The sequence below is a fragment of the Physella acuta genome, unplaced genomic scaffold, assembly GCF_028476545.2.
Source record: "Physella acuta isolate Inbredline_101_S28 unplaced genomic scaffold, ASM2847654v3 ptg000387l, whole genome shotgun sequence".
Lineage (NCBI taxonomy): Eukaryota > Metazoa > Mollusca > Gastropoda > Physidae > Physella > Physella acuta.
The window spans coordinates 155,836-171,578 of record NW_026731906.1 but is presented as its reverse complement, the minus strand read 5'-3'; the positions used below and the strand labels follow the sequence as shown (position 1 = coordinate 171,578).

Below are 15,743 nucleotides of genomic sequence, written 5' to 3'. Positions count from 1 at the left end.
TTAACAGACCAGCATTCAAAACATTCAAATAATATATCAATATGTGGAATATTCCAATAAAATTAAATAAAGAAAAGAATTATTTCGTGTTTTTTTAAATATTTTTTTTCCACTGTCATGTAAACAGTTATGTGGTATTATTGATGTGAATTTCAGTTGAACCAATAGCAAAGTTAAAATTACCAAAAACTATAAAGCAAAGTTAAAATGCAATATGCATTTACGTGATAGGTTTCGTTGCTGACGTCAAAACAATTTTTAAATAAAACTTTTGAAATAATTGCAGTGCAAGCAGACTTATCCAGGACGTGTAGCTACTATTTTGGCTCCTGTTTATTTTATACATCAGACACCTCTAGAACCAGACTGTTCTAACTCCAATTTTTAAAAATTCACAAAAAGGTTGTATAGATTTGTTTTCCTTTACATTTTTATATTAAGTATGGCCTACTTGGTGAAAAACAATTGTTGTGTAATATTTTCTAGAGATATGGCCACGATTTGTTTTCGCCATGATGCTTTGGTGGATTTAAAATTTCGCGGTGTATTAATATCGAAAATAAATTGAGTTATAAAAGTCTGGTTCTGTGCAAGCGTATCAGCAACTCCACGACTGCTAATTATTGGTGCCATCACTTTAAGATTCCACCTACTTGTAGCCAGACATAGTTTGGCATTGACCCTTCACTCTTACAAAAATCTTTAAGTTAAACAAGGTTCTTATATATATGTAGGCCTACATGTACACATCTTTTGGTACTCAAGCAATCTTCACCCTTACCATAAAGTTTATGTTAAACAGGGTTTTTGTATATATGTAGGCCTACACACAGTTACCTATCTTTTGACACAGACCCTATCTTCACCCTTAATAAAACGGCTAAGTTAAATCGAGTTCTTGTACATATGCACACGTACGTAAAAATATGAATTATATCGACAGTTGCATGTATCACAACAATTTGAATATTATGTTATAAGTGTATATTTAAACTCATAGTTCACTATATCGTGTATATAAGCAATATGTATTAATCATATAATAAAAATACTTTACACATTTATTTTTCAAAATCACATATCCAATGTTATATTGATGTATGAATCCCCCAAGCACCGTCCTTAACCTTAGTGCATCCACGTATCACATATCCTGATCAAGGTTTTAAATCAATACAATCAAAATTCTTCCTAAATAATAACAAAGGTTTGATTTTCAAAAACAACACAGTCTAGTCAAACCTATATATTTACATCTATTTTGATTGAGGCTAGATACAAGTTTCTCCCCAATTTCTTTACAACATGCCTGATAAAGCCTCTAGAATAACATTTAAAATAAATAGGTTTACTTAAGCCGACCATTTTAAAATTATATAACGAATTACACAGAACAATATTAATTTTTTAGCATTAATTCAAGTACTCATCTGTAGGGTAAACTTGTCAAGATGGGAATACTGCCTGAATTGTTATAAGAAGGTTGTGATATATTCATTATAAGCTTTTGACAACGATAATTTAAATAGAAAATAACAACACTGTCTTGCGTATGATTCCTGAAAACATCTACAATTCTATTGTATTTTAATTTACTTTATATTTAAATTCGAATAGTTCTCAAACTATTTCGAAAAAAGTTTATAAAACAACTGAAAGCACACATGAGAACGACAACTCTTTTTCCCGGATATTCACCACCCACACACTCCTACAACATGAATTTCCCCTTCCGCTTGGACCTTGACATTGCTCTTGTCCCGGAAGTACACGACGACGGGGTTCTTCATGCCCAGACTCTCCAGCTCTGAGTCTTTGAGTCGGGCGAACCGTTTTCCCATCGACCGACTTGTTGTGCAGGTGGGCAACTATCCTGTCGTCGACCTTCAGGCACTTGAGGAAGTTGGCGAGTTGGTCGCTGGTGTAGTGGGAGAGGTGGCGTCGTTGGGGATGGTGATTTCCTCTTCAGCGATGGGTGATATGGGGGCTGTAACAGAGAGGGAAGTTCTGGATTAGTGGAATTAATTTTACACAATAGTTCATTGCAAATGTATACTTTGTCTTTAAGATCTTAGTTACGATTGCAATGCCAAGACATCAAGAGTTGTAAAGATCTCATGGTACGTAAGATAGACGGAGTGGGGCTAAATAAAAAAAGAAACACCAATGGACGCGAGCGAGTAAAGTTACAAAGGTATTCGAGAGGCCCATTAAATATTTTAAAAATCATACACTAGCGTATGGTTATAAAATCCTGTCTGTCTGTTTTTTTTGGGGACTTTACTAAAGATTGGATTTATTTGATGTTTTTAATATTTTCGGTAACTAAATAAAAAAAAGGCAAAACCAATTTGCTTTTCACGTGTAATGGCGACATAAATACAGGGCGGAACTACCATACCGCCAGACCCCGCAATGCGGGGGGGGGGGGGGGGCCAGGACGTTTAGGGGCCCAGTTCCGACCAAAAAACATTGAATTTTTTTTTTTAAATTATGAAAAGTGATTTTTGTAAAAAAAAAAAAAAAAAAAGGTCTACTATAGCAGAGATTGTTGCGTAGAAAGATATTTTAAAATCTACAAGAGCTATAGTTTGAAGGTACGGTAAACATTCACACTACTTCCATGACTTACTGCCCTTCTTTAAAATAGGGATGCCCACAAAGCTCATTTAAATAGTTTGTACTATGTATATTAAAAAGCAATTGATTCTCTGAATTGTTACTTAAATAAGACGTACTATACAATTAGTATAGATATAAAAATCTATGTTCTCGAAATTGATATTATAAAAGCCAAAAATGAAAACAATAAACATAACGCGAGAAACCATTCACGAGTCAAGCTAACGTCTTTATATATTTTTGAACCAGCATGTTAATTAAATATTTTCTGTAACACATGAGTTTGGACTAAATTTTTTCTGGTTTGTTCTCTCAGAATGGTTATATATATATATATATATATATATATATATATATATATATATATATATATATATATATTATATATATATATATATATATATTATATTATATATATATATATTATATATATATATATATTATATATATATATATATATATATATATATATATATATATATTATATATATATATATATATATATATATATAATATATATATATATATATATATATATATATATATATATATATATATATATATATTTATATATATATATATATATATATATCTATATATAAATATATCTAATCTAATCTATATATATATCTATATATCTAGATACTATATATCTAATATATCTATATATCATATATATCTATATACTATATATCTATATATCTATATATCTATATATCTATATATCTATATATCTATATATCTATATAATCTATATATCTATATCTATATCTATCTATCTATATCTATATCTATATCTATATCTATATATATATATATAATATATATATATATATATATATATATATATTTATATATATATATATATATATATATATATATATATATATATATATATATATATGGGGGCCCTAATTTTCTTTGCGGGGAGCCTTTTTGTCTAGTTCCGCCACTGCATAAATAATTGCATGCTGCTATTCGATAGGCTACCATAAATGTTATTGTAGGCTCTACCTTTGCTAAGAGAAAAAAAGGAAAACTAGGTCCATGGAGTTTAAATTTGCATTGTTAATTAAAAACTTTATCTGCAAAGTCTTTGTAAACAAAAAAAAACTAATGATGTGGGGCCAGTAGCGTAGCGAGGGGGGGGGGCGGGGGGACATATGTCCCCGGGCGCCGACCTTAGGGGGCGCCAAAATGGGTTGGAAAAATAAATTGAAAGGTTGAGGGGGGTGCAAATCGAAAGTTTGAGGGGGGGGGGTGCAAATCGAAATCTCGAGGGGGGCGTGCAAATCGAAATCTCGAGGGGGGGGTGCAAATCGAAAGTTTGAGGGGGGGGGGGTGTGCAAATCGAAAGTTTGAGGGGGGGGGGTGCAAATCGAAATCTCGAGGGGTGTGGGGGGGGGGGTGCAAATCGAAAAGTTTGAGCGGGGGGGGGTGCAAATCGAAATCTCGAGTGTGTGGGGGGGGGGTGCAAATCGAAAAGTTTGTTCCCGGGCGCCGGGAAGGGGTCGCTACGCCTCTGCGTGGGGCTGTCCGAAATCGATCACGGAGTTCCTTTACAGCCAATCATGTTTGTCTTACGAAAGTGAAACATCGGTTAATAACTTAGCCTTGATGAAAATAAATAGAAATATAGCCTTAAACTCAAAGAAATATTTTCAGTTCTCTGGATTTTCAACTTTCATAACATTGATTCTAAAAATATTAACTTTTTGATTATTTTTAGGCTTAAGTTTTTATTTTTTATTATTTTTACGGTCACTTTGATTGCAAAATCTAAAAAAGAACGTTTTTAATCCATGTCAACAATATGATGGAAGAATTCTCGTCAACTCAGTCGCCTCCATTGTTTGTGAAAACAGTAGGCCTATAGAGCGTGTTGATTAAAATCTTTGTCTTATAATAACGTGGGTTCACATGTAAAAAATGGGATAACACGGTAAATATGTTGGTTTTTAAATCTTAATCTGTAAATTTTATTTTTTATTTTTATATAAGTATTTCAGCCCTTCACAGCTATCTATATATGCTATAATGTTAGTTGTGTGTTAGTGGCAGATTCCCAAAGCTGCCGATTAGGACATGATACTACGACAATCCTAAGGGTAAAATCAGTATTCAAATCAACGTTTTGCCCGCCAAAAGAGGAATATTTAACCCTACAAAGATCACATTGCCACAAAAAAAAAAAAGATAAATTAACCTGAATGGCCAAATGAATAAGAAAAGTTAACCCAATAAGGACCCATTGGCCTACTGAAGAAGAAAAGTTAACCCTATAAGGCGAAGTGCAAACATACTTGATGAGAAAGGACTTTTGGCGACCTTGGCCTTGGCTGTACCAGGCGGACCTGCAGACAACGTTCGACCCAGTTTGGAGTTTGGTGGAGATACATCTTTGTTTGTTGGCTCCCTAGGGAAGAGAGTTCATTTAATCAACAGATTATACTCAATAATCATCGAAACAAATAACAGTATTATATAATAAGCTAAACAAAAAACAATATTTGTATAGTGTAAAGGAATAATTAACTTTTTTGTAATCCCCTAAACAAATTATAACATTTCATAACATACTAAAAAAATTACAATCTTTATATAATCAGGTTGAAATAATAAAAAAAAATTATGATCAGGGGAAAAAATTATTATTGTTTTATAATACAATAATTTTTAGACAATAAACAGCACAAAACTTTGCAAGTCATTAATGTTACACAGTAAATTATGGAAGTTGTGCTTATTTCGTATGACAAAAAGGAACAGCGGTGATTTATTATTTTGTGTTGTATTGTGAAGTGAGTGGTAGAAGACACATTTCTGATGGACTGATTAAATCGATTCATTACAAATCTTTGTATTTTTGCATGTCGGAATGTCATTAGTCTATTCAACACACCTTGGTTGGATTTGTTAAATTTTTTTATGTAGGTGTACTATTGGCAGGGTTTCTTTCAGACTTTTCTCCGTGGGGAGGAGGGGGGGGGGTGAGAACACTTGAAAATTACGGGGAGGGGGGGGGGGGGGCGTTAATTTTCTTTGGGGGAGGGGAGGCGTCCAGATAAAAGGATATATATTCTATACAAATTCTATTTCGTTCGGGGGCCGGTAGACGTGCTTCGGGAGTGATGTCCCCCCCCCCCCCTTCCGAAGAGATACCTAAAAGAAACACTGAATATCGGGATAACAGGTTTTGACGAATTCGGCGAGTTGAACTATTGCTATAACACGTTTTAAGTTCAAGTTTTAAAGCAAGCACAGCTCTCCTGGCGTTTGTATGTCTGAGGTAGCTGCCATTGTAATGCTGTAAATGTAAGCCTACTCTCTTTATAGTTCTATTCATCATATGAATCAGCGATACCGATAGCACAATGCCTTTATCAGTGTTTACACAATGCCTGCCTGACAGCGATTGGTTGTGTGCAACGCATAATCGTTGTTATCCTTCTTTCCCCCCCCCCCCCCCCCCATCCCCACACACGCTTTATTCTAGGGAACCCAAATATGTAGAATTAATGTGCAGCGTTTTATTTTAACTGCCTTGTTTACGGTTCAATAACAAAAGTCAATGCTATAATAGGAGCATGACGGCACCCCAGTGACGCACTTCTACATCCTGGTACCAAAAACACGCGGATGACGCATGAGTGTGTGTGTGACTGTGTGTGAGACTGTGTGTGTGTGTATGTATGTTTGCGTGTGACTGTGTGTGTATGTATGTAAGTGTGTGTGTGTGTGTGTGACTATGTGTGTTACAACCCGTCAAACCACTAATGTTTATAGTCCCATAGCGCTGTATATCATAAAGCTAAAATCCCATAGCGCTGTACATCATAAAGCCAAACTACACAATAAATAATCATCAATGTAGTTTATACTGATTTTTATCCTCTTTATGATTCACTGGCCCGGTAATAGATCTCTATTTTTTTGACTTTGTGAGACACTCCCCTAATCGCTGACTGAGCCAAACACTTAATTCAAACCAAATGGATGTGTCATTTTGATCGCTAAGCAAGGTAGCTTTATTAGGTACCTTTATTAGCTAGGTACCTTTATTAGCTAGGTACCTTTATTAGCAAGGTACCTTTATTAGGAAGGTACTTTTATTAGCTATATACCTTTATTAGCAAGGTACCTTTATTAGCAAGGTACCTTTATTAGCAAGATACCTTTATTAGCAAAGTACCTTTATTAGCAAGGTACCTTTATTAAACGACTTGTCATTTAAGTATTGTTACATATCGAAGAGCTCAACTACAGAGCTATCCAAAGGTCTTGGGTTCGGTAATTAAAATGGGACGTCAAAGTTTCAGAGTTTAATATCACCACCATGCCAGATAAATGCGGATGGGTTTTGTTACTTTGAACTTTTATTAAGCTCCTTAAATATCTTATGGGTAAAAGACACACACTACTAAACACTAACGTTGATAAACACGGACACCAATATACCTACAAAAAGAGTCCAGCTATATTTCAGGCTGAATTATTCCTTGGACACAAAGTTACTTTTTATCTAAAAGAATACTGATCAGAGTTTCTTCCAGGCATCTCTTCGGGGGGGGGGGGGGGGGGGGGCGAAGGAAAAATTTTTACCGCCCCCCCCCCCCCGAACGAAATGAAATTTATATAATTTATATAGAAAATATATACTTTTAACAGTGTCTGCCCCCTCGAAGAAAGTTTACCGCCCCCACGAAAATTTCAAGTGCCCTCCCCGGAGAAAAAAGTCTGGAAGAAACACTGATACTGATCACGTACAAACGATCAATAGTTTAGAACTACTAGCAATAGACCCGTAGTAACAACATGACTATTCAATACCTGCATGAATAAAAAAAAAGTTGTGTTTAGCCCATCCTGAAATGTTAGTCTAGTAATCCGCGAAGCATATCAAGTTCGTTAACAGAATGACCCAGGCTGAAAGCTTTCATTTATAACAGCAACTGAAGCGGTGCCTGTCATTGATTACTTTTTTACACCAATACCGGCGTTAGTTTCAGGTCCATAAGTCGATATGGCGAGGTTGTTTGAAAGGGGAGGGAAAGTATGGGTCAAATGGTACCCTGCTTACTTTCATCCTGCTATGAAAGCTTAATTTCTTGAAACTTAATTTTCGGAGTCTGAATAACATGTACCTTGTACATTAAAACGTTCGAGAAGTAGAATAATTATATAGGCCTAAATATGGCGTCTGGTTTAAAAAAAACACACACAACCGGAACTAAAACCCCACCCCTGCCCCTGCCCAAAAACCAACCTCGATGTTTGAGGTTTTTGAAATGAATAAATAAAATATACTTTCAGCAGAACGAAAATTAGTAATACCATTTTTAATTGTTGCATTTTTAAACGGAAAAACGCAGCCCTAATAAATCTAAGTAGTATTTGATTTGGTTTGGCTAAAAATAATTTTCAAATCGAGAAATTGTTAACAATTCTACAAGTTCTATGATTGTATAAAAAATTAAATTCAAGTTCAAATCCTAGCACGGTTATTTATACACTTTACTCCATGAATGTATTGTTTCCACAGGGGCCAAAAACCCTATTCGCATCACTTGTCGATGCCATTTGCTATAAAACGAAATCACACGTTCAATATTGTAAATCGTTTGTTTGCAAGGACTGAGGTCTCTAATTCTGATATCAGTTCGGACTTAAGACGGTAGGACGTCCATGAGTCCACCAAGCTCTAATGGGTACCTGACTTACGGGGAAAGTATAGGCGCCGGGCAAAGCACTGATCTAACAATATCTTCATATGCCGAGACATACGAGAAACATACGAACTCTTCTTTATCTGCCCAATGGATCCTTAGGTCTCAATAGGAACTTTATAATATTGTGGAGAAAGAGACAACGTGACTTACAGCCCCATATTCTCGTACACAAAAGTCGATTGCGTCACATCCGTCCTGCTCTCCCCCTTCAGCTCCACCCCGTCCCTCAGGATCAGCTGGTTTTCGCTGGCATCAGACGACAGGTCTTCGCTGGCCACCGATGTGTGGTGCTCACTGGTTCCGTTTTCTTTGTTGCTGCTATAGGAGTGACCACTGCTGGCAGAACTCTGGCGGCTGTGTAGACTGTTCTGGTAGTCGACCGTGTCGAAATCGGCCATTTTTACTGACCTATACGACCTGTCAGTAGAAATATGGAGCTGGTTAGTGAAAATAGAATCCATGATCAAAAGAGAAGAGTGTCATAATTGACCCAAAAGTGTCTTAGATGAGTGGAGATCTAGCGTTCCTTTCGCTTTCAATGACACAATTTTGAGTGTCATACAACCACATTTTTACGTTTTTACCAAGTTTTTATAGAACATAAATCATCGGACACTCTGCCGAACGAGTTTATACCTATAGGCCTAATTATTAATATTATATATATATATATATATATATATATATATATATATATATATATATATATATATATATACATATATATAATATTAATAATTAGACATACATACATATATATATACATACATACATATATATATATATATATATATATATATATATATATATATATATATATATATATATATATATATATATATATATATATATATATATATTTATAGGCCTCCGAGATAAAATGCGCAACCCTAATCCACTCCATTACAAAAACCTGTCTACTTCACTGTCTACAATTAAAACTGTTCAGCAATGCATTAAAAAAAAATATTTGGTCGAGCAAAAATACATTGCATCATACTTCAAAGCCATTTATATAGGCCACATTTTTTGTAAAATAAAATTACCAAGTATTTCTTGCCTAGGCTAACGTCTAATTAAAATGCTAATTATAATTAATTCTGACACGTGTCATCAGCCTCGCTCCAGTTGTACCTGACTGAAATTCCGTAACAATACAAAATGCGAATGTTTAAACAGAAAATGCTAATAATCAGACTACAGCTAGAATATATATTTTTGCTTGACCAAATGTTTTTAATGCGTTGTTAGTGTCTATGTAGCCTTAGTGTCTATGTAGCCATAGTGTCTAAGTAGCTTTAATAACCATTTGTATCGATGTAGCCTTATTGTCTATGTAGCCTTAATGTCTATGTAGCCTTAGTGTCTATGTAGCCTTAGTGTTTATGTAGCCTTAGTGTCTATGTAGCCTTAGTGTCTATGTAGCCTTAGTGTCTATGTAGCCTTATTGTCTATGTAGCTTTATTGTCTATGTAGCCTTAGTGTCTATGTAGCCTTAGTGTCCCTGTAGCTTTAGTGTCCCAGTAGTCTTTGTGTCTAAGTAGCCTTGGTGTCTATGTAGCCTTAATAACTATTTGTATCGATGTAGCCTTAGTGTCTATGTAGCCTTAGTGTCTTTGTAGCCTTAGTGTCTTTGTAGCCTTAGTGTCTATGTAGCGTTATTGTCTATGTAGCCATAGTGTCTATGTAGCCATAGTGTCTATGTAGCCATAGTGTCTATGTAACCTCAGTGTCTATGTAGCCTTGTGTCTATGTAGCTTTGTATCTGTGTAGTCTTAGTGCATGTAACCTTAATGTCTATGTAAGCTTACTGTCTATGTAGCCTTGTCTATGTAGCCATAGCGTCTTTCTAGCCACAGTGACTATATAGCCATAGTGTCTAAGTAGCCATAGTGTTTATGTAGCCTTAGTCTCCATCTAACCTTTGTGTCCAACGAGACTAAGTGTCCATGAAGCCCAAAACAGTGTTGAACATCAGTCAGGTTAGACTAATATTTTAAACGACATTGTCCTGTACACACAATAACAAACATGACTGCTAGATCTAGAATACGTTGGTTTTGTAGCAGAAAACTATTTTAACTCATCCCGGGCCAGTCTTGTTAAAATAACGATAACACTAACACTGTCACGTTGAATCCTTACGACGTTGACTACAAACTACAGTCATAAACCAAATAAACATAGACCCCCGATATCAACTCCTGGTAAAAACCCCTCATAATATGCTGATATAGAGGAAAATAAACATTGCTGCGAAAAAATTAGTTTCATAAAACAAAAATTACCTTATCGTAATCCAATATGTGAAACATAAGTTTATTATGTTACTATAATCTATCTATATATATAATTCTCCTCTGCGAGCCGTTAGAAAACAAGCTGCAAGCGCCTCCTTACAGTTCCTCTCTTTCTCTCTAGCACTATCACTACCACCCTACCCCACCCCCACATGGTCTGCTGAGCTGTGGTCACGTTAATGTTTACAAACCGTACAGCCAGGTTTAGTGACGGCTATTAGGGGCAGATAATTAAGTTTGAACCGACTTTAAACTTACAGGAGGTAACTAAGAGGAGGCTGCTTTCACGGGGGGGGGGGGGGTGTAGGGTCGGGGTTAGGGGAAAGGAGGGGGGGTTAGTGTTTTAAAGCAAATATTTTCAGTGGCAGCATTGGTACTGTCGAATTCACAAATTATGAATTACTGAAAGTAGAAAATAAATCAACTAAATAGCGGCGTATGATACGCCGCGGGTCGGCTCGTATATATATAATTCTCTTATGGGAGCCGTTAGAAAACAAGCTGCAAGCGCCTCCTTGCAGTCCCATCTCTTTCTCTCTATCACTATCACTACCACCCCCACCCCACCCCCACATTGTCTGGTGAGCTGTGGTCACGCTGTTTACATTTTACAATCATAGAGACGGGTTTGGTGACGGCTATTAGGGGCAGATAATTTAGTTTGAAACGATTTTAAACTTAGAGGAGGTAACTAAGAGGACGCTGCTTTTACGTGGGGGGGGGGGGGGGGGGGGGGAAGGGGGGTTTAGTGTTTTTAAGCAAATATTTTCAGTGGCAGCATTGGTACTGTCGAATTCACAAATTATAAATTACTGAAAAGTAAAAAAAAAAACTAAATAGCGGCGTATGATACGCAGCGGGTCGGCTCGTATTAAATACAAAACCTGATGACCAAAACAAGGTTCTCATCTGTTTATTTTTACCTCCTACATATGCCCTCAAAAGGAAGGTTTATGTTCTGGGATTTTTGTCGCGGATAGGTGGCTAGTTTGAACATGTAAATTTTATGTATTTAAGTAACCAATTTACATATTTTAGAGTCAGTTATTCTAGTTGTTTGCTCTAAGGGTAGATCTAGTTTCTGAAAAGTGTCCCATTATTGTTTTAAACATTTTTAAAAGGGTTCAAATTTGAGATCATTTTGTAAACAATACAAAAGCTTACCATAAATTTTAGATCATTTTGTAAACAATACAAAAGTTTAACATAAATTTGACCCATACCAGTGACAATTATGTTTTTAAACAGAGAGTTTAGTTATCATATCATGTTTGTGTTCCTATACACTAAGAAGAAAGCTATATAATAGGTGTGACTATTTTAGTTTGGTTCCTTCCCATTTTAACTTATCTTATTCTTCATTTTCTTATTATAACTTTCTTACTGTGTTTCCATGAACATTCCTTAACTTTATGATTTATTGTTAAAAAATAGCATGTGCCAAAAGATTTAAAAACCTATAAAATATTAACACAATTTGTTTTTTTTTAAAAAGTTTTGGCTAAGCTGTTAATGACTTCGGATTAGATTTTGGTCTTTAGATAAAGTTTAGTGAAATGTAAAGGTAATAGGTGGCTGAGAAAATAAACAAATTATGTTATACAGTGGTATGCTGCTAACCTGGGGTGGATTGGCTCGCCCATTTATCGGGAAAAATCGGGGCGCCAGGTAAAAAAAAAATCTCGCTGGGCTCCCAGGGACGGTGCTGTACTAGGCCTTGGCTTTGACTTTTAAAAAAAAAATGTTTTTAAATATTATCGCGTGAATTTACATTAAAGTTGAGTATGATCATCGTGCTTTGTGGAAAAAAAAATGGCTCAATGAAAATTTTAATCTGTGGCCTGGGGTCTCTACTAAGATTTCCCGGACCTCTTAGACACAGCCAGTAGGCCTACACCCCTGCTTCTAACCAAACAGTACTCACAACACGAGCATTCAGAATCATCAGGTACACAACCAACACAGCACAGCCACCCGTGAAGCAACTTCATTAAATTTACACAAGCTTCTAGGCGAAACACGTTTGATAAGATGACCAAATACTCAGGCATCGGATCGAAGACATGTATTGATTTTATTGTAATTTTGTTTTCTCGCATCGGTGCGATAACCACGAACCAAAGGGGAGCTAATTCGAAATTCTTGTACCTAGTTCAAGTAAGGGGCATAATGAATGGTTAACCAAGACACATTTAGCAGAGCGGCAACAGTCTTGCACGAATGGCTTTAATCGACTCACATGCTATACAGTACACATGTCATCTACGTTTTTGTATGGTTATGTAAGTTTATATATATATATATATATATATATATATATATATATATATATATATATATATATATATATATATATATATATATATATATACTGTAGAATACTTCAGTGATATAATGTATTGTTGAACGGAAGGGTTGAATTACATAATACAGTTTGTTAGGTGTTCGAATGCCAAAATACAATACCATGCAAGTGTGTGACACATATTGGCAGAAAAATAAAGGTGTGATGACATTCCTGTGCTGGTTCCTCTAACAAAAAATCACGTAGGCTTGACGGTTATGAAAATATAATTAGCATACGAAAAAAATAAAAAGTTGGGAATAAGTACTTGGCTGGAAAAAATCCTGTATCCGTTTTTTAGGAAAGAAAAACTGAATTGAAAGTGTTTTTTTTGTGTGTTCAATATTTCGAGAGGGAACCAGGAAGCTTCTTCTATGTGTACAAGCAGGGGGGTGTAAGGTGCAGACAAATCAACCGTGACATACGGGGGCGCCCTTTGGATGATTACATTAGCAGAAGGACACAGTAACCCTGGCACTACCATGGTACAGGGCAGTTTTCAGTTATAACACACACACGTTCTGTTTGAAATGTGTACAATATTCAAACTGGTCAATTATTTGTTTTATTGATTTAACATTAGAACGTGAATATCATTGGTATAATTAATTGACATTTAGAAGATATACATCACTAGTATAAATAATTGAACATTACAGCTTGTAGGCTATATCATTATTATAATTGACTATTGAAACGTATACATGATTAGTTCATCAACTGGCCTATTTGAAGTAATTTGTCACTAGCAAATAAAGTGACAAATGAAATGATTACTCCTACATCATTTGTAAATCAACTGGCCAATAAAACAAAAACAGTATATGTTAATCAACTGACCATTCACTCAAATAAGATTTCATTTATTTCATCTATTATTAGTTAAATAATTATGTGTACTATTTTTCTCTTACAAGTTTTTTTTTATATCTATTATTAAATCAGTTGTAATTTCCACAAAGCCTAAGTTATAAGACACATTACATTAATTCAAGATACAATTGTAAGCAAAATAATATGTAAGCCTTTATATTGGCTATATATATATATATATATATATATATATATATATATATATATATATATGGCCTATATATATATATATATATATATATATGGCCTATATATATATATATATATATATATATATATATATATATATATATATATATATATATATATATATATATATATATATATATATATATATATATATATATATATAGGCCCTATATATATATATATATGCCTGTATATATAGGTAAAACCTATATTTAATTATTTATTTATACATGTATACGATTTATAATATTATATGTTACTTCTATTAAACTTATTTATAAACGGTTTAACTTGGCTTAATAATTTTTATAAACCTGTCTCACTTACCTGCTAACGAACTATCGAACGACTAGTAAATGAAAGTTGTATTGATACAGGTGTAAGATCCTGTTTTGCTTGTGGGTAGATCCAGTGTCACCGAAAACCACTTTTCCTCACTTAAAGATCCTCTCTTGAAAGCACAGAATTTCGGTTTATTTTTACCTTATCAACTATGTACACCCATGAAGAAAAAAAAAGGCTTCATCTTGCTACACTTGCTACACACGACAACCTTCCCATCCGAGGGCACTTAGTTTTTTTTCTTCTTTTGTCCCTCTGCTACACGGAAAACATTTCTATCAAGACATAACAGGTATAACGAAATTTATTCCGATATCCAAGTTATGCTGTGGTGATTAAAATCTAGAACGGGGACACGCGCCGTTTGACGGCGGAGGAAAGAAAAGTTGTCAAACCGGTTCACAAAAGGCTGCCATGTGCTCAACGCTAGTGTTGTGGGCCCTCCCCTGCCTGTGTTGGAGGCCCTCCCAGGTTAGAGGGGCTTCAGTCTGCTGACGAAAATAGACCGAGATATGACTTGTTATCTTCACCCGTTACCACCTACGTGTAGGCACCGGGGGAAAATAAATAAATAAAGAATTTTAAGAGACCGAATTCCAAGAGTTCTTTTAAAAACTACACCATATAATGGGGGGGGGGGGGCTCTTTATGAGGTTATCCAAATTTATGTTGCTGGTTGAACAGAATGATAACATTACACACACACACACACACACATATATATATATATATATATATATATATATATATATATATATATATATATATATATATATATATATATATATATATATATATATATACATACATATATATATATATATATATATATATATATATATATATATATATATATATATATATATATATATATATATATATATATATATATATATATATATCGGTTACAGCTCTACTTATTTGTTACGTTAATTGGTAGTTCAAACTGAGTTCTTTGACATAAAAATCAGAGGCAGGGAGCGTGTGGGGGGGGGGGGGGGGTGGGGGGGTGGGGTGATGTCCTAAGCGTAGACCCTAGGCGGCGCCAAAAGGAGTAGAAAAAAATAAAGTTTTTCTCTGAGCTGCATTACTGAATCGTAATCGATTTTGTAAGGCTTCTCTTTGTATCAGTTTTTAAAAAAAATGTTGTTTCATTGATAAGGCAAATTAAATGCGGCGTCGCTTTGTTGCATGTGTAAACAACTTTTTTTTTTCAATTGAATGTTAACAGACCCTTCTCTTTCTAATAGAAACTTTATAAAATAAATAATAATAAAACTCGGTCAAAGTGCCAGATTTTTATGTATTTCAATGAATATTTGAGAGAGAAAACCGTTCAAAAAT

The 15,743-nt window shown here is 34.6% G+C and overlaps 1 protein-coding gene across 1 annotated transcript; it reads right to left on the bottom strand.

The window, feature by feature from the left end:
• Window positions 1–1,705: 1,705 nt before the first annotated feature.
• Window positions 1,706–14,827, bottom strand: LOC131942097 (uncharacterized). Its single transcript, XM_059301819.1, has 4 exons — window positions 14,385–14,827; window positions 8,502–8,768; window positions 4,926–5,038; window positions 1,706–1,987 (listed from the first exon to the last, which is right to left on the bottom strand). Exons 2-4 carry the CDS (start codon window positions 8,747–8,749, stop codon window positions 1,887–1,889), a joined length of 462 nt encoding a protein of 153 aa, XP_059157802.1. The 5' UTR covers window positions 8,750–8,768; window positions 14,385–14,827; the 3' UTR covers window positions 1,706–1,886.
• Window positions 14,828–15,743: the final 916 nt, after the last annotated feature.